This window comes from Mobula hypostoma, chromosome 13 (genome assembly GCF_963921235.1).
Source record: "Mobula hypostoma chromosome 13, sMobHyp1.1, whole genome shotgun sequence".
In the NCBI taxonomy this organism is placed as follows: domain Eukaryota; kingdom Metazoa; phylum Chordata; class Chondrichthyes; order Myliobatiformes; family Myliobatidae; genus Mobula; species Mobula hypostoma.
The window spans coordinates 96,504,672-96,523,967 of NC_086109.1; the positions used below are offsets into that span (position 1 = coordinate 96,504,672).

Here is a 19,296-nt window from a genome sequence, read left to right on the forward strand (position 1 = left end):
TTGTACTTCAGGAAAGTGTGGACGCACGTGAGAGTGAGGAGGGAATGAACACGTGAAATGGTGAGCGTGCTGGTGGAACATGACCGCTAGCCGGGTGGTTCGTGAGCAGTTTCACCCCTGTGAGCTGGTGTAAGGCACAGGCTTGTCTTTGTGTTCAGTACTAAACAGTTGTATCACTGTCTGGTACGGGGGGTGGTCAGTTGTATCACTGTCTAGTACGGGGGGGGGTCTGTTGTATTACTGTTTGGTACGGGGGGGGGTTTGTTGTATTACTGTTTGGTACGGAGGGGGTTCGGTTGTATCAGTGTCTGGTACGGGGGGTTGTATCACTGTCTGGTACGGGGGGGGGGGTCTGTTGTATCACCGTCCGGTACGGGGGGGGTTGTATCACTGTCTGGTATGGGGGGGGTACGGGGGGGGGGCTCTGTTGTATCACCGTCTGGTACGGGGAGGTCGGTTGTATCACTGTCTGGTATGGTGGGGATTGTATCACCGTCTGGTACGGGGGGGTTGTATCACTGTCTGGTACGGTGGGGATTGTATCACCGTCTGGTACGGGGGGGGGGTTTGGTTGTATTACTGTGGGGGGCCACTGCAGAGAATTGGAAACAGCTGCGGAAAGTTGGCCTCCCCAGCTTCCAGGACACCTTCAAAAGGCACCATCCATCATTAAGGCTCCCCATCACCCACATGTCCCCTTCTCGCCACCTCCATTCTGTCATCACTCACATTCTCCCCATCACCCCGTGTGTCCCCCTCTCATCACCCACATGTCCCCTTCTCGTCACCCACATGTCCCTCTCTCATCACCATTCTCCCCATCACCCCGTGTCCCCGTCTCATCATCTACATGTCCCCCCTCATCACCCACATTCTCCCCATCACCCCGTGTGTCCCCCTCTCATCACTACCATCAGGGAGGCGGTACAGGAGCCTGAAGGCCCCAGCATTTCAGGAACAGCTTCTTCCCCTCCACCGGCAGACTCTGAATGGACAATGAACCCCGGAACACTGCCTCTGATTTTTCCATCTTTTTGCATTACTTGTTTAATTTATTTTTATGTGTTGTATGCTTACTATCATTTAGTTTTTTTAATTACTGGGTATGGCAATGTACTGCTACTGCAAACAACAAATTTCCTGACATATGCCAGAGATATGAAACCGGATTCTGATTTGGGTTGTACTGCACTGTGTTCCCACTGCAGGTACCACAACGGCTCTTTGCTGGACGAGGGGGGAGCTGGCCACGGCAGTGTGTTGGTGTTACACTCCCTGCAGCCACAACACGCTGGGCAGTACTCGTGTCGTGCCAGCAGCCCTGCCGGTTCCATTAAATCCCAGCCAGCCACACTCACCGTGACAGGTGAGGGAACACAACTCCTCAGCTAACTATCGCTCACCTTACCTCCTCCCCTCCGCGACGCCGGGGCATCCAAACCCAGGTGCAGCTTAAACAGGAACAAAGCTCCAGTGAATTCCACCAGCTCAAAGTGCCGCTGTGCGGACAGCCGTTACTGAGCAATAACTATTAACCCCCACAATGAGTGGAGGAGTGTGGACATTTCCCATCCAAATGAGGACTGCTAATCTGGCACAGGCCCTCTCTCGGTACAGGAGACACAGTTTGATTGCAGCTTCTCTGATGGGACATCTCCCTTCCATTGCCGCCCGTTGATGGGTTCATGCCCACTGCTCTGCCCCTCCTGAGTCCACAGCCAGTCTCCTAGTGCAGAGCCGTCTCACTGGCCCTCCCCTGTCAGCACGATCCCTCCCAGTGTGGGATGTTCCAGTACTAAAGCTGTGGCTCCTGCACGTTGCCATGGAAGTTTCCTGATGGCCTCACATTCTCCACGTCCTCCTGGTGGAGCTGTCCCCACAGGCCTGCTGGGGACCCCGTGAGCGTGAGGTCAGGATGATGATGTTTGCACGTGGTTCAGAGCCACATCATCCCTTTCCTGAAGCCTTCAACTGCTCTGACAATTGCACCTGCTCCTAGACTACCTTTGCTGAACCACATCTCAACTCAAGTTATGATCACTACTACCAAAATGCTCCCTCCTGAGGCCAGCACCGCTCCCGTTCTCAAGCTCGCTGCGTGCGGATTTGTAGGGTTGTTATAGAACCATGTTCCTCCTCCTGGCATGTTAACATTCCCAATTAAACTGGTGCCATTGTTTAACGGGCAACTGTCCAGTCACCCAAAGGTTCGTCAGGTCTCCTCTGCTCTGTGACCGTAAGTGTGTCCATGGGTATCTCACCGTCTGCTTTTGTCTTCACAGCACTGACGGCTCCTTCTTGTAATCCAGCCCCCGAGAGCTATTTCATCCGACTCCCGGCTGACTGTTACCAAAACCGGAGCCAGTCCTTTCTCTACGACGCGGGGCGGTGTCCTGCCGCAGCGTGTGCCGGGGACCAGGAGCCGGAGAGGGAGTGCAGAGATGCGACGACGTTCTGCTGTGGGGTGGTGCAGCTGGAGGACAGGAGCATATCCTGCTCTGGGTACACACTCTCCATCAGGGTGGTGAGGAAGTGTGGGTGCCAGAGGTGCGTAGATATCAAGGCCACCGTGCGTGGCCGCGCAGTAGCGGCTGACAATGGGGAGCCCATGCGCCTCGGGCAGATCTTCATGGGCGGGAGGAAAGTCGGTATGACCGGGTACAAGGGCACCTTCTCAATGGCGGTCCCGACCGACGTCGACAGGTTGGTCCTGACCTTTGTGGATCGTTACCAGAAGTTTGTGAATACCACGAAGGTACTGGCCTTCAACAGGAACGGAGGGTCTGTGTTTCACCAGATTAGACTTCTAAGAAAGAAGCCAGCGATGACGCTAGACTCTTCTGTCAGCAACACCATCAGCCTGGGGGCAAGTGAAAAACGAAAACCCATTGCTGAACTGGAGATCCCAGCCAACTCATTCTACAAGCAGAATGGGTTGGTTTACAGGGGCCTGGTGAAAGCCAGCATCACCTTCCTCGATGCCAGAGACATCTCCATGGCCTCAGCAGCACAGAGTGACCTGGACTTTCTTAGTGAAGAGGGCGATGTTCTGCCCTTGAGGACCTATGGCATGTTTTCTTTGGACTTCACCGACGAAGCTGCATTGAACGATCTCAACGCTGGTCAGGTGAGGGTATTCCTGGACACTGCCCAAGTCCAAATGCCTCAACACTTGGAACTGATGAAGCTGTGGTCTCTCAACCCTGACACTGGCTTCTGGGAAGAAGAGGGGAACTTCACTTTTGCCCAAAGCCGGCGAGGGAGACGCGAGGAGCGAACCTTCCTGGTGGGTAACATGGAGATTCGAGAGCGGCGCCTCTTTAACCTGGACGTCCCCGAGAGCAGGAGGTGCTACGTCAAAGTCCGCACCTTCCAAGGCGACCGCTTCACGGCCGGCAATCAGTTGGGGGGAGCGGTGGTATCGCTCATTAACCTAGAGCCCCTGCCGGGGTTTAGCTCCAATCCCCGGGCCTGGGGACGCTTCGACAGTGTGGTCAGCGGTCCCAACGGGGCCTGTGTGCCTGCTTTCTGTGACGAGCGTCAGCCCCACGCTTACTCCGCCTACGTGACAGCGACCCTCAGGGGAGAGGAGCTCGAGGCCGTGGCTTCCTCCCGCTCCCACTCCCTGACATCCAATATTGGCGTGCAGCAGCCCCTCCTGCAGAAGTTCCAATACAGGAGGTCAGACCATGAGGACCCCAGGGCCAAAAAGACAGCATTCAGGATAAACATGGCCAAGCCCACCCCCAATGTGGCAGAGGAGGTGAATGGTCCCGTTTACCCTTACGAGAAGCTGCGAGAGTGTGAGGAGGCGCCCTTCAGTGCTGCTCATTTCCGCTTCTACAGGGTGGAGGGTGATAGATATGAATACAACACCGTAGCCTTCAACGAAGATGACCCGACGAGTTGGACAGAGGACTACCTGGCCTGGTGGCCGCAGCCCCTTGCGTTCCGAGCTTGTTACATCAAACTGAAGCTCATCGGAACGCAGGACATCACGGTGAGGTCTCGCAACCTGGGCGGTACGCACCCCCGGACCGTAGGCCAGCTGTACGGCCTGCGAGACGTTCGGAGCACCCGCGATGCCAACCAGCCCGGCGTCTCCGCCGCCTGCCTGGAGTTCAAGTGCAGCGGCATGCTCTACGACCAAGAGCGGGTCGACCGAACGCTGGTGAAGATCATCCCACAGGGTCACTGTCGCCTGGAGAACATTAACAACATGTTCCGGGAATATCTGGTCAACTCCCTGCCTCTTGCTGTCAACAACGACACCAGCCAGTTCACCATGCTGGCTCCCCTCGATCCTCTCGGCCACAATTACGGCATCTACACCGTAACTGACCAGGATGCTGCCACTGCCAAGGAAGTAGCGCTTGGCAGGTGCTTTGATGGAAGTTCAGACACCGTCTCCAGAGTCATGAAGTCCAACGTGGGAGTGGCGCTGACCTTTAACTGTGCAGACAGGCCCGCGGGCCAGCAGAACGCCTTCCAGAGCCTGCAGAACTTCCCAGGACAGCCGCTCGTGTACAGTCAGCGAGTGGGAAGAGGAAAGAGAGGTCGCTTGTTTAGTACATTGAGAAAATACATGCAAGTGCCAAGAGCGTAGGCCGACACTGTGTGGTTCTGTGATGTGGATTAAACCAGCACCTCACTCCAAACTCTGTAGTTCCAAATTAAACTACAAGTTCAAATCTTTAGGGAGGAAGTTACTTCCAAATCCTGAGAACTGTGATACTAGTTCTCCATTCTATTTATTTCTGGTAGTGTTCCAACGCAGAGCTTTCCAGAACACACCATGTAGGATGTGTTCAGGCAAACATAGAACATTACAGCACCGTACAGGCCCTTCAGCCCACTTTTAGCCTGCTCCAAGGTCAATCTAAGCCCTCCCACCCACATTGCGCCCTATTTCTCTATCACCCACATTCCTATCTTATTGAATGCCCCTCATGTGTCTGCCTCCACCATCAGCCCTGGCGGTATCCATCTGTGTGTAAAAACAAAATAGGTCTAGCATCCCTCATATACTTTCCTCCAATCACTTAAAATTGTGCCATTTCCACCCTGGGTAAAGGTGATGGCTGTCCACTCCACTTGTGCCTCTCATCATCTTGTATACCTCTATCAAGTCACTTCTCATCCTCCTTCACTCCAAAGAGAAAAGGCCCAGCTCGCTCAACCTTTGCTCAGAAGACATGCTCCCTCGTATTGGAACTAGCATAAACAACCTTTCTCTTCACTTGCTGGCTTGAATTTCCTGTACTTCTGACATAACGAATTTGTATTTGGCTCGTAGTTAGTATTATGCAATACCAGATGTTTCTAAAATAAAGAGCTCAAGTTTTACATGCGCATTGTCCTTCTGCTAAATATGACTGTGCTGAGAACGCTCCTGAACACTCCAGGACTAGAGTTACGGAGGACTGGATATCTGGGGATGGATTTTCCTGCAGCAGGGAGATACAATATTCAAATTCACATGCAGTGTGGTACTGTTAGGAGAAACTTGCAAGAGGGTAGGAACAAGTTTAAGTTTGTAGCTTACGGGACTGGAACCCTTACTGAAGTAAACCTTACAGAGCCTCTACAAAGGGTCACCAATCTTCTTTATGCCATGGACCCCTACCATTAACCAACGGGTTCATGGAAACCCTGCTCTACCACCGCGAAGACACTAAACTTAGATTGGAGCAGAAACAGCATTTCACCATAAGACACAGGAGCAGGAATTGTCCATTCAGCCCATTGAGTCTGCTCCGCCATTCCATCATGGCTAATTTATTATCTCTCTCTCAATCCCATTCCCCTGCCTTTTCCCCATAACTTGTGATTCCCTGTCTAATCAAGAACCGATCAACGTCCAATGACTTGGCCTCGACAGCCTTCCGTGGCAATGAATTACACAGATGCCTCACCCTTGGGCTAAAGAAATTTTTCCTCATCTCTGTTCATCCCTCTAATCTGAGGCAGTGCCCGCTGGTCCTTGACTCACCCGCTATAGGAAACATCCTCTCTATCTAGGCATTTCAATATTCGAAAGGTTTCATTTAGATCCCTCCCCCCCATTCCTGCAAACTCCAGCGAGTACAGGCCTACAGCCATCAAACGCTCCTCATACATTAACCCTTTCATTCAGGAAATCATTCTCATGAACCTCCTCTGAACCCTCTCCAATGCCAGCACATCATTTCTTAGACAATAGGCCCAAAACTGCTCACAATACTCCAATGTGGCCTGGCCAATGCCATACAAAGTCTCAGCATTACATCCATGCCTTTGTCTTCCAGTCCTTCTGAAATGAATGCTAACATTGAATTTGTCTTCCTTCTCAAGCTGCAATTTAACCTCAGAATCAGGTTTATTAACAGCTTTAGGGTGTTCTGCACAAGGACTCCCAATTCCCTTTGCACCTCTGATTTCTGAATTTTATCCCTGTTTACAAAATAGTCCATGTCTTCATTCTTTTGCCAAAGTTCATGACCATGCATTCCCTACATTATATTCCATTGGATACTTCTTTACCCAATCCCCCAATCTGTCCAATCCTTCTGTAGACACCCTGCTCCCTCAATCTATCTTCGTATCATCTGCAAACCTGGCCACAAACCCAAGAATTCCTTATCCAAATCATTCACATATAATGTGTAAAGAAATGGTCCCAATACAGACTCCTGCAAACAGCACTAGTCACTGGCAGCCAAAGAAAAGGCCCCCTGCTCTTTGCCTCCCACCTGTCAGCCAATCTTCTACGCATGCTAGTACCTTTCCTGTAATATCATGGGCTCTTATCTTGTTAAGCATCCTAACGAGGCCTTCTGAAAATCCAAGTACACAACATCCACTGACTCTCCTTTGTCTACCCTGCTTCTTATTTCCTCAAGGAATTCCAACAGATTTGTCAGGCAAGATTTCTCAAGGAAACCATGCTAACTTTGGCCTAATTTATCATGTGCCTCCAAGTACCTTGAAACCTCATCCTTAATAATGGACTCCAACATCTTTCCAATCACTGAAGTCAGGCTAACTGGTCAATAGTTTCCTTTCTTCTTCCTCCCTCCCTTCTTGAAGAGTGGAGTGGCATTTGCAATTTTCCAGTCCGCCAGAACCTAGTGACTCTTGAAAGATCATTACTAATACCATGGCAATCCCTCCAGCTGTCTCTTTCAGAACCCTGCGGTGTACACCATCTGGTCCAGGTGACCGATCTACCTTCAAACTTTTCAGCTTTCCAAGCACCTACTCCTTAGTAATAGCAACACTCACCTCTGTCCTGACGCTCTTGCACTTCTAGCATTCTGCTAGTGCCTTCCACAATGAAGACTGACACAAAATTCTAATTAAGTTCACCTGCCATTTCCTTGTCCCCCATTACCACCTCTCCCACATCATTTTCCAGCGGTCTGATATCCACTTTCATCTTTTACTTTTTGCTTCTCTTTTATATGATTGGCTAACTTACCCTAGTTCATCTTTTCTCTCTTTATAGCTTTTTTTAGTTGCCTTCTGTTGGTTTTCTAAAAGCTTCCCAATCCTCTACTGTTCCACTAATCTTTGCTCTATTATATGCCTCCTCTTTGGCTTTAATGCTGTCCTTGGCTTCTCTTGTCAGCTACGGTTGTGTCATTCTCCCTTTAGAATACTTCTTCATTTTTGGGATCTATCCTTCCTGTGCCTTCTGAGTTTTCCCCCAAAACACCAGCCACTGGCGTTCTGCTGTCATCCCTGCTAATGTCCCTTTCAATCAATTTTAGCCAGCTCCTCTCTCAGGCCTCTGTAATTTCCTTAACTCCACTGTAATATTTAACTTCTCCTTCTCAAATTGCAGGGTCAATTATCACTACCTCCTCAGAGTTCCTTTAATCAAATTTTGGTCATTACATAGCATTCAATCCAGAATTGCGCTTCCTCTAGTGGAGTCAACCACAAACCGTTCTAAAAAAATCTCGTAAGCATTCTACAAACTCCCCCTGCGAGATCCAGCACCTACCTGATTTTCCCAATTAAAATCCCCCACGTTTATCGCAACATTTTCCTTTTCACTTGCCTTTTCTATCTCCCATTGTAATTTGTAGCCCACATCTTGGCCACTGTTCAGAGTCCTGTATACAACTCCCATCAGGGTCTTTTTACCCTTGCAGTTTCTTATCTCTACCCACAAGATCTCTACGTCTTATACTCCTATCTCATCTCTTACCAACAGAGCCAGAGGACCCCATCTGCCTACCCGCCTGTCCTTTTGACTTCATATTTCGTTCGGGTAGTCTCCTACCTGACAGCATGAACATCTATTTCTCTAACTTCCAGTAATTTCTCCCCCTTCTCTCTTAATACAGTATTCCCCATCCTGATTCCCCTCTCACCCCTTCTCTTCTCCTCACCTGACCAATACCTCCCTCCAGTTCCCTTTCTCCCATGGTCCACCCTCCTCTCCTATCAGATTCCTTCTTCTTCAGCCGTTTACCTCGTCCACCAATCACCTCCCAGCTTCTGACTTCATCCCCCCCTCTCCCACCCAGCTTCCCCCTCACCTGGTCTCACCTACCACCTGCCAAGTTGTACTCCTCCCCCTCACCCCACCTTATTCTGACCTCTTCCCCCTTCCTTTCCAGTCCTGATGATGGTCTGTCCCTGAAATGTGGACTGCTTATTTATTTCCAAAGCTGCTGCCTGGCCTGCTGAGTTCCTCCAGCATTTTGTGTGTGTTGTTCTGGATCGCCAGCATTTGCAGAATCTCTTGTATTTGTGATTTACAGACAGGCAGTGTGTTGTAGCTTTTATAAACACCACGACTGTTTTACTTTTACCAATTATTATTCTGGTTTCACATCACTGGCTGAACTTGCAGTGTATAAACAGGGCCGGCTCCTCAGACTGGGTCAGTTCTGTATTGTCAGGGGTGTGGGGGTGTAATCAGTCATGGTGATCAGCCTGTTCTCCTCCCAGACAGCCATCTGTGTCGCACTGGGTATAGACAGCTGGATTCCACAGGGTCATGTTGAACCACCTGGAAAATGACAGAGTTCAGAAGGGTCCGCAGTGTAGGTTTTCAAACTGGTCCATGCTGTGTGGGATTTCTCTGGTCAAAGAAACTGCAGATGCTGGAAATCAAAACAAACAGAAGGCATCAGAAATACTCAGAGTAACATTTCCTGCCACTAAACCATCTACTTTGGAAATCTAAGCACACTAGCTTCCTTTTGATGCTTGTTACATCCTCAGGAACTCAAAACGTCAGGCGCCATAGTGCTGTATTTCCACTGCCTGAGGGTCCAGTTTCTAAATGCCCCGCTACTGTAGTGACAAACGTCAAACTCAGCACCTTGTTCTGTGTCACCTTCCTTTCTTGGCACAGTAAGGCAGCAGCTAGTGCACTTTACAGGGCCAGTGATCCGTGACCCGTGTTTGATTCCCACTGCTGTCTGTAAGACTTCATACATTCTGTAAGAAATGAGGCCATGTGGCCCATTGAGACTGCTCTGCCATCCCATCAGGGTTGACTTAAATCCCTCGCAACCCCATTCTCCTACCTTCTCTCTGATGCCCTGACTAATCAATCTCCACTTTAAACCAATCTTCCGTCCGTGGACTCACTTTACACCGCACGCTGTCGGAGCAGTGCTGCCAGGATAATCAAGGACACAACCCACCCAGCCAACACACTTTTCGTCCCTCTTCCCTCCGGGAGAAGGCTCAGGAGCTTGAAGACTCGTACGGCCAGATTTGGGAACAGCTTCTTTCCAACTGTGATAAGACTGCTGAATGGATCCTGACCCGGATCTGGGCCGCACCCTCCAAATATCCGGACCTGCCTCTCGGTTTTTTTGCACTACCTTACTTTCCATTTGTCTATTTTCTATTTATGATTTATAATTTAAGTTTTTAATATTTACTATCGATTTGTAATCCAGGGAGCGGGAAGCGCAGAATCAAATATCGCTATGATGATTGTACGTTCTAGTATCCATTTTTTGGTTATAAAGTATATACCCAATGACTCGGCCTCCACAGCAGCCTGTGACAATGAATTCCACAGATTCACCACTCTCGGACTAAAGAGATTTCTCCTCATCTCTGTTCTAAATGGATGTCCCTCTACTCCGAGGCTGTGCCCTCTGGTCCTAGTCTCACCCACTATAGGAAACACCCTCTCCATGTCCACTTACAGCATCTGATAGGTTTCAATGAGATGCCCCCCCCCCCCCAAGGAGGGCCGTCAACTGCTCCTCACACGTTAACCCTTTCATTCCTGGAATCAATCCCGTGAACCTCCTCTGAACCCTCTTCTCTGCCAGCACATCGTTTCTTAGATAAGGGGCCCAAAACTGCCCACAATACTCCAAGTGTGGTCTGACCAAGGCCTTATAAAGCATCAGTGTCGCATCCTTGCTTTTGTATTCTAGTCCTCTCAGAACAAATGCTAACATTGCATTCACCTTCCTCATCAACGATTCAACCTGCAAATTAACCTTTGAGGACTCCCAAGTCCCTCTGCACCTCTGATTTTTGCATTTTCTCCGTTTAGAAAATTGTCTGTGCCTTTATTTCTTCTATCAAAGTGCATGACCATAGACTTCCCGACACCGGATTCCATCTGCCACTTCTTTGCCCATTCTCATAATCCATCCAAGCCCTTCTGCAGACTCTCTGCTTCCTCAACAATGCCTGCACCTCCACCGATCTTCATATTGTCCACAAACCTGGCCACCAAGCCATCAATTCCATCATCCAAATCACTGACATATAACGTGAAGAGAAGCTTTTACTCTTTATAAAACCTGAAAAAAAAAATTCTCCCTGTGATTGAGCTGGTTTCCTCCCCCATTCCAAAGATATACAGATTACTAGCAGTTTCATGAGTTGTGGGTATGCTATGTTGGCCCTAGAAACATGGCAACACGTGCAGGTGACCCCAGCACACCCTTGGACAGAACTGGTCGTTGACACAAATGATGCATTTCACTGTATGTTTTGATGTACGTGTGACAAATAAAGCTAATCTTTAATGCAGTTTTCTTAGGTACTGGGGCTACTTCAGAACTTGGCGACCTTTGCAAGATCACAGCCCATGTACCCATCGCTTCCCACACACCTACCAACTCTATGTTGCAAAGAGCAAAAGTTCCCTGATTGGTTTCATATTGCTCTGAAACTGTCCGGAGTTCACACTAAGATGAAGCCCCACACACCACCTTACCCACTTGGATAGCTCCCATCTACATTTAACGCTTCCACAGTTACTGCAGCACCTTTCTTGCAAGCCCTCATTAATTCTCGATGTGCCCTACTGTGTTGCTAATGTCAGGGAGTCCATATCGTTGAGTTTACACTTCCGCTGCTTGACATTCCAATCCAGTGCAGCCACTCCAAGGCCATCTCTCTCAAAACCTCGGGATGTTCATCAGTACAGTACACGCACTTTGGCCTGTGATGTTGTGCCAAACTTTTATCCCACGCCAAGGTCAATCTAACCTTCCCTCCTACATAACCCTCCGTTTCGTTCATCCATGTACCTATCTAAGTATTTATTAAACATCGCTAATTTTTACTACTTAATAGAGCTGTACATGATGATAAGAGTGGATAGCCAGAGGGTTTTTCTCAAGGTGGAAATGGCTGGTAAAGACTGGTAAAGACAAATGTAGGTCCCCTGCAGACAGAAACACGTGAATTGATTATGGGGAGCAAGGACATGGCAGACCAATTGAATAATTACTTTGGTTCTGTCTTCACTAAGGAGGATATAAATAATCTTCCAGAAATAGTAAGGGACAGAGGGTCCAGTGAGATGGAGGAACTGAGTGAAATATATGTTAGTAGGGAAGTGGTGTTAGGTAAATTGAAGGGATTGAAGGCAGATAAATCCCCAGGGCCAGATGGTCTGCATCCCAGAGTGCTTAAGGAAGTAGCCCAAGAAATAGTGGATGCATTAGTGATAATTTTTCAAAACTCGTTAGATTCTGGACTAGTTCCTGAGGATTGGAGGGTGGCTAATGTAACCCCAATTTTTAAAAAAGGAGGGAGAGAGAAACCGGGGAATTATAGACCGGTTAGCCTAACGTCGGTGGTGGGGAAACTGCTGGAGTCAGTTATCAAGGATGTGATAACAGCACATTTGGAAAGCGGAGAAATGATCGGACAAAGTCAGCATGGATTTGTGAAAGGAAAATCATGTCTGACGAATCTCATAGAATTTTTTGAGGATGTAACTAGTAGAGTGGATAGGGGAGAACCAGTGGATGTGGTATATTTGGATTTTCAAAAGGCTTTTGACAAGGTCCCACACAGGAGATTAGTGTGCAAACTTAAAGCACACGGTATTGGGGGTAAGGTATTGGTGTGGGTGGAGAATTGGTTAGCAGACAGGAAGCAAAGAGTGGGAATAAACGGGACCTTTTCAGAATGGCAGGCGGTGACTAGTGGGGTACCACAAGGCTCAGTGCTGGGACCCCAGTTGTTTACAATATATATTAATGACTTGGATAAGGGAATTAAATGCAGCATCTCCAAGTTTGCGAATGACACGAAGCTGGGCGGCAGTGTTAGCAGTGAGGAGGATGCTAAGAGGATGCAGGGTGACTTGGATAGGTTGGGTGAGTGGGCAAACTCATGGCAGATGCAATTTAATGTGGATAAATGTGAAGTTATCCACTTTGGTGGCAAAAATAGGAAAACAGATTATTATTTGAATGGTGGCCGATTAGGAAAAGGGGAGGTGCAACGAGACCTGGGTGTCATTATACACCAGTCATTGAAAGTGGGCATGCAGGTACAGCAGGCGGTGAAAAAGGCGAATGGTATGCTGGCATTTATAGCGAGAGGATTCGAGTACAGGAGCAGGGAGGTACTACTGCAGTTGTACAAGGCCTTGGTGAGACCACACCTGGAGTATTGTGTGCAGTTTTGGTCCCCTAATCTGAGGAAAGACATCTTTGCCATAGAGGGAGTACAAAGAAGGTTCACCAGATTGATTCCTGGGATGGCAGGACTTTCATATGAAGAAAGACTGGATGAACTGGGCTTGTACTCGTTGGAATTTAGAAGATTGAGGGGGGATCTGATTGAAACGTATAAGATCCTAAAGGGATTGGACAGGCTAGATGCAGGAAGATTGTTCCCGATGTTGGGGAAGTCCATAACGAGGGGTCACAGTTTGAGGATAGAGGGTAAGCCTTTTAGGACCGAGATTAGGAAAAACTTCTTCACACAGAGAGTGGTGAATCTGTGGAATTCTCTGCCACAGCAAACTGTTGAGGCCAGTTCATTGGCTATGTTTAAGAGGGAGTTAGATATGGCCCTTGTGGCTACAGGGGTCAGGGGGTATGGAGGGAAGGCTGGGTTCTGAGTTGGATGATCAGCCATGATCATAATAAATGGCGGTGCAGGCTCGAAGGGCCGATTGGCCTACTCCTGCACCTATTTTCTATGTTTCTAATATGAGGAGGAATGATTTTAAGGTGTTTGTTGGAAAATGCAGGATAGGAGAATGTTGGAGGTAGGGGATTTTTACACAGAGTGGTAGCTGTGTGGAACACACTGCTGCAGGTGGTGGTACAGGCAGATACATTAGGGACATTTAAAAGACTCTTCAATAGGCAATGGATGATAGAAAAATGGAGGGCCACATAGGAAGGAAGGTTATTTTGATATTGGAGTAGGTTAAAAGGTTAGTAGAGATTGTGGGCTGAAGGGTCTGAATAGTTCTATGTTCTATCTGCTTCTACCACCACACATAGCAGGGCACTCCACACACTCACCACTCACTCTCTCTCTCTGTAAAAAAAAATGGAACTCTGACATCCCTCCCGTACTTTCCTCTAATCACCCTAAAATTATGTCCTTTGCATCAACCGTTTCTGCCCTGGCGAAAAGTCTCTAGCTATTCATTATATCTATGCCTCTTGTCAACTTGTGCACATCCACACCTCTTAATAGTCACCTCTCATCCTTCACTCCAAAGAGAAAAGCCCACCTTGCTTAACCTATCCTTGTAAGACATCCAGGTCACAGTTGACTCAATATTCACGACAGGTGACTTACCTTCTCCACAACATTGACCAGCTCTCCATTCTAATGCCAGGATACCCACTGACCAGATCTCCGTTCCACTGACCAGTCCTCCGTTCCACTGACCAGTCCTCCGTTCCACTGACCAGTCTTCCGTTCCACTGACCAGATCTCCGTTCCACTGCCCAGCCCTCCGTTCCGCTGACCAGCCCTCCGTTCCGCTGACCAGATCTCCGTTCCGCTGACCAGCCCTCCGTTCCACTGCCCAGATCCCCAGTCCACTCACCAGCCCTCCGTTCCGCTGACCAGCCCTCCGTTCCGCTGACCAGCCCTCCGTTCCGCTGACCAGATCTCAATTCCGCTGACCAGCCCTCCGTTCCGCTGACCAGCCCTCCGTTCCACTGCCCAGATCTCCGTTCCACTGCCCAGATCTCCGTTCCACTGCCCAGCCCTCCGTTCCACTGCCCAGATCTCCGTTCCACTGACCAGATCTCCGTTCCACTGCCCAGATCCCCAGTCCACTCACCAGCCCTCCGTTCCGCTGACCAGCCCTCCGTTCCGCTGACCAGATCTCCGTTCCACTGCCCAGATCTCCGTTCCGCTGACCAGCCCTCCGTTCCGCTGACCAGATCTCCGTTCCACTGACCAGATCTCCGTTCCACTGCCCAGATCCCCAGTCCACTCACCAGCCCTCCGTTCCGCTGACCAGCCCTCCGTTCCGCTGACCAGATCTCCGTTCCGCTGACCAGATCTCCGTTCCGCTGACCAGATCTCAATTCTGCTGACTAGCCCTCCGTTCCACTGACCAGCCCTCCGTTCCGCTGACCAGATCTCCGTTACGCTGACCAGCCCTCCGTTCCGCTGACCAGATCTCCGTTCCGCTGACCAGATCTCCGTTCCGCTGACCAGCCCTCCGTTCCGCTGACCAGATCTCCGTTCCACTGACCAGCCCTCCGTTCCGCTGACCAGATCTCCGTTCCACTGACCAGATCTCAATTCCACTGCCCAGATCTCCGTCCCACTGACCAGCCCTCCGTTCCACTGCCCAGCCCTCCGTTCCGCTGACCAGATCTCAATTCCGCTGACCAGCCCTCCGTTCCGCTGACCAGATCTCCGTTCCGCTGACCAGATCTCCGTTCCGCTGACCAGATCTCCGTTCCGCTGACCAGATCTCCGTTCCACTGACCAGATCTCTGTTCCACTGCCCAGCCCTCCGTTCCACTCCAGGATTTACCAATAACTCCTCCCCCAACATCTGTACAACATTGTAGAACTCAAAGATGTAAAAAATAACCACCGAAGTTTAATTACAGATCACTTACATCTTTATCATCAAGCCACGTTCCAGTTCATTTTGGCATCTTTTTGATCTTTGTTCTTGGTTTGTGTGTCTGAAACCTGGCCACACTTTGATGAACCATAGCTCCTCGGAAGTATGGATGGAGGTATCCATTGTAAAAATCTGCAGCAGTGAGTTGCTTCTTCAACAGTACCTGCCTAAAACCGGTCCAGCCATTCTGGAGAGAAGCATGTGAATTGCTGGTTAGAATTCATCTCGTGTGGAGAGCAAGCAAACAAGGGCACCATAATCGTGTAGATGTTAACGTGACACCATTACATCAGCGTCCCCCGTAAGGAGTTTGTTCATCGTCCCCGTGGAGTGCATGGGCTTCCCCGGGTGCTCTGGTTTCCTCCCAGGGTAGGTCATTTGGTCACTGTAAACTGTCCTTCATTAGGCCAGGGTTAAATCAGGGGTTGCTGGTGGCTGGGCTCGTTGGTCCGGAAGGGCCCATTCTGCACTGTATCGCAATAAATAAATTGCAAGTCCTGATAGACGTTTTGCATCTTTGTTCGCGAGGGGAAGGTACCGAAAGGCCGGAGGGTTGCTCATGTTGTGGCTTTATTCAAGTAGGACTGCAGGAACAAGCCATGGCCACTGCAAGCCAGTGAGGTTGGTAGTTTGTTGATTGGTCAGGGCATGAAGGAATACGGGGACAAGGCAGGAGATTGGGGCTGAGAGGGGAATTGGATCAGCCATGATGAAATGGTAAAGCACTTGATGGGCCAAATGGCCTAATTCTACTCCTACATCTTATGGTCTGATCAGAAATCTATCAACCACCATTTTAAATATACCCAGTGACTTGGCCTCCACAGCCAGCTGTGCAATGAATTCCTCAGACTCACCACTCTCTGGCTAAACACGTTCCTTTTCATCTCTGTTCTAAATGGAGATCCCTCAATTCTGAAGCTGTGGTCTCTGGTTCTAGGCTCTCCCACTTTAGGAAACATCCTCTCCACATCCACTCTTTCGAAGCCTTTCAATATTCAACAGGTTTCAATGAGATCCCCCCCCCTTATTCTTCCGAACTTCAGCATGTATAGTCCCAGAGGCATCAAATGTTCCTCATACGTTAACCCTTTCACTGGAAGAAGAAAGTGCAAGAACCCTCAACCTCTAGAGGATACCAGAGTGCAAAGTACAGATACGTTGCCAAATACGACCCTGAGATTCATTTTCTTGAGTGCAAACATGATAAAATCAATGGAAAGCTCACACAAACAATTAGAACAAAGACTGGCTGCCCGAACATGGTACCAGCTGCTCAGACATAATACCAGTTCCCTGACTCCCAATGCTCCCTCTAAAGTGTGCACCAGTACGCGCACATACATCTTCTGCTACTAGGGCACAAAGGAACTTAAACTGCCCCAAAAAGGCTGTCACCGTCTACCTTGTTGGCATGTTAAGTATATTTCACGATCGTATGCAATCACATTTCTTTTTCCAGTTTCTGATGCGGATGGAGTTGACCATGTGGAGTTTGCGATGATTTGTCTGCAGATTTTAGAACTGGCTTTACTGAAGAAATGAATTCCAAAGAAGCAAAGGGCGTGAAGCGCCAAACAACAGCTAGTTCATTCAAAGCGGAATGGCTTAATGAAACAATAGAAACTGCTACACTGAAAGCTCATGAGGTCAGGAATGTGTAGCCATGAGAAATATTTCTGTACAACAGAGAAACTGGTGTTACCTGCATGTACTGTTGCGATGCAAAAGTTGCTGGAGAATTTGCAAGTGGGAAGAAGTGGAGTGATATTTGGAAACTTGACTTTTTAAAGCATCAGTCAGCAAGCAAAGCACAGAGGGACAATGTGCCAAAGGTCTGGCAAGAAAATCCTTCATTACCCGTTACAGGCCTGCTTCGTATGTTTTGTGAGAGTGCAGATGAACGAGAGTGAAAACAATCAAACCTAGAGTAGATCAATGTTCTTATTGACAGTTTTGCTAGCTGTTGAAATGAATACTTCTATATATAAAATTCGGTGCACACGTTGTTGTCACTGGGCAGAAAATTGCACAGCACAAGATTTTTGCGCACACTGGTTATTACAAATTAAAGAGAGCATTGCTTCCAAACCCAGGGCTCGTCCTTTCTGTGATGGTCCAAAAGTCCTGTTCCTGTGCTGTATAACTCTGTGACTAAAGTCTGCCAGCTGGCAACGGTCTTATTTCCGATGTTTTTGGCCGCTGGGGCCTGGAGCCTTAGTAAAGCATGTCAAACACTCAGTGTACAGCTGCACAGTTACAATGCAGGGCTGACCGTACTTCTCTGCCAAATTTATTTATCCTTTGCAAATCAATCCTTCGGTTAAGTTATTAACAATGCCCTTGCTTCTATTTTCTGAACATTCTCAAGGATCTGCACAGCCCTTCCATCATGGTGACCGTTTGAAGCTCTGTTGGTGCTTCAAACAACATATGGTGGCTAGTTTAACCCACTGACCTTTGCACTCACAATCCCTGGTCTGTGAGCTACCCTCTTCCCTACCACCCCAGTACCCTCCTTCACCATTAATTCAAAATCTCCTTCAGACAGCAAACACAGAACCACCTACAGAATGAAACTAGACAGGGGAGAGGGACAGGCTGAGGAACTGGGGATATAAAAATTATTTTGAACCTATGCAACGTCTGGCTAAAAGAATAATTGGGACTGGATAGGAATTTTTGAATTTAAGTAAACTGTGCCAGTTCTCCCAGGCTTACAGAGAGACACTGAGAGATTGTTAACATTGTAGTCTCGTTTGAGTAGGGGGAGGAGGGCTCACCGATAAGGATGGGAATGAACATCCATCTGTAATTAAGCTGGGGCCTAGCAAAGGGAGTAACTGATAAGGACTGGACAGCACATCCACCTGTATTAAGTCTTGATCTAGCAGACTCTCTTATCTGTAACCAAGTTCTGCACAGACTTGGTGGGCGTACCAGTTCAAATAACATCTTGCAACAGTAATGCATGGGGCTCACTATGTATAAATATACGGCTGTAACCTGAGGGAGAAGGTCCACTTGTCGGATGGTGGCAGTATTTACTTGTCTTCTCTTTGACAACTGGGTCTCAAACTCCTGCAGGAGGGTGCGCAATAAACTGTGGTAACTATAAGAATCTGGTCTCCCGCGTTTTATTCAGATTTGACTTTAACACCTGGCGTCACGAACAGGATCCCAATAGAGGGAGTGCCAAGCAGACGGGCTGAGTGAGCGGCTGGACCAATCTGGGGGCTGCGGAGACCGACCGGGCGCCCAATAGGTATTTTACCTTTTGTCGCTCTCCGTTAGTTCCTTTGGAGGGACAGTCCCTCGCCCAAGGCTGATCGCATAACCTTGTTGGGATCGGGGAATAATCTGCTGGGAGACTCGTATAAGGTAGGCAAATTTTACTAATTGAGCAGGAGGCAGTACTGGGTAAATTTTATTAATTGGGCAGAAGCATTATTAATTGAGCAGATGCCAAGCCGGGTAAATTTATCTGACTTATTAATTGAGCAGGAGGCTTTGTGCCCGGTAAATTACTGAGAGAACATGGGTCAATTGCAGTCAATTGATACGAGTGGGCCAGGAACAGCCCTACACAATATGTGTGAGAGTTTTCTAGACAAAGAAAAGGCTTTGCAAATGTTGCGTGTGCGCTGAATAAGAAATTAGGGATGAAAATGAGGCCACTAGGGGGAACCTGGGATATTACTTCATGAGAACAAGCAGTAAATTTGATATGGAGAAAGAACTGTGGAAAGAAGTGGAAATTGTTGAAAAGGGAATGGAAGGAAAAGGCAGATGTAAAGTGGAACAGTACGTTATTAGCAAGTTGGAGGAATAATGCGTGTGACAAAGGGGTAGGGGTATGTACTGCAGAAGGAATGCCAAAAGGTTGGGAGATGCTAAAGGTGGAGTGTGAATGGGTAGATGTGCGCTGAAAACAAGAGCGGGAAAAACAACGTAAGCAAACC

At 48.6% G+C, this 19,296-nt stretch overlaps 2 protein-coding genes across 7 annotated transcripts in view; one reads left to right on the forward strand and one right to left on the reverse strand.

The window, feature by feature from the left end:
* Nucleotides 1-8,567, forward strand: part of cilp (cartilage intermediate layer protein, nucleotide pyrophosphohydrolase) — an 84,182-nt gene extending 75,615 nt beyond the window's left edge. For all 4 annotated transcript variants that reach the window (XM_063066261.1, XM_063066259.1, XM_063066258.1 and 1 more), the window contains 2 exons: nt 1,209-1,366; nt 2,283-8,567. In XM_063066261.1, coding sequence (XP_062922331.1) covers nt 1,209-1,366; nt 2,283-4,606 — 2,482 coding nt within the window. In that variant the 3' untranslated portion in view covers nt 4,607-8,567. The remainder of the gene's footprint in view (nt 1-1,208; nt 1,367-2,282) is intronic.
* Nucleotides 8,568-8,772: 205 nt separating this feature from the next.
* The window catches only part of mtfmt (mitochondrial methionyl-tRNA formyltransferase), a 34,910-nt gene continuing 24,386 nt past the window's right edge, over nt 8,773-19,296 (reverse strand). The window contains exons 7-8 of one of the 3 annotated variants that reach the window (XM_063066265.1): nt 15,327-15,521; nt 8,773-9,098 (exon numbers count right to left, since the gene is read on the reverse strand). In XM_063066265.1, coding sequence (XP_062922335.1) covers nt 15,354-15,521 — 168 coding nt within the window. In that variant the 3' untranslated portion in view covers nt 8,773-9,098; nt 15,327-15,353. The remainder of the gene's footprint in view (nt 9,099-15,326; nt 15,522-19,296) is intronic. The other 2 variants (XM_063066263.1, XM_063066264.1) reach the window with 2 other exon arrangements.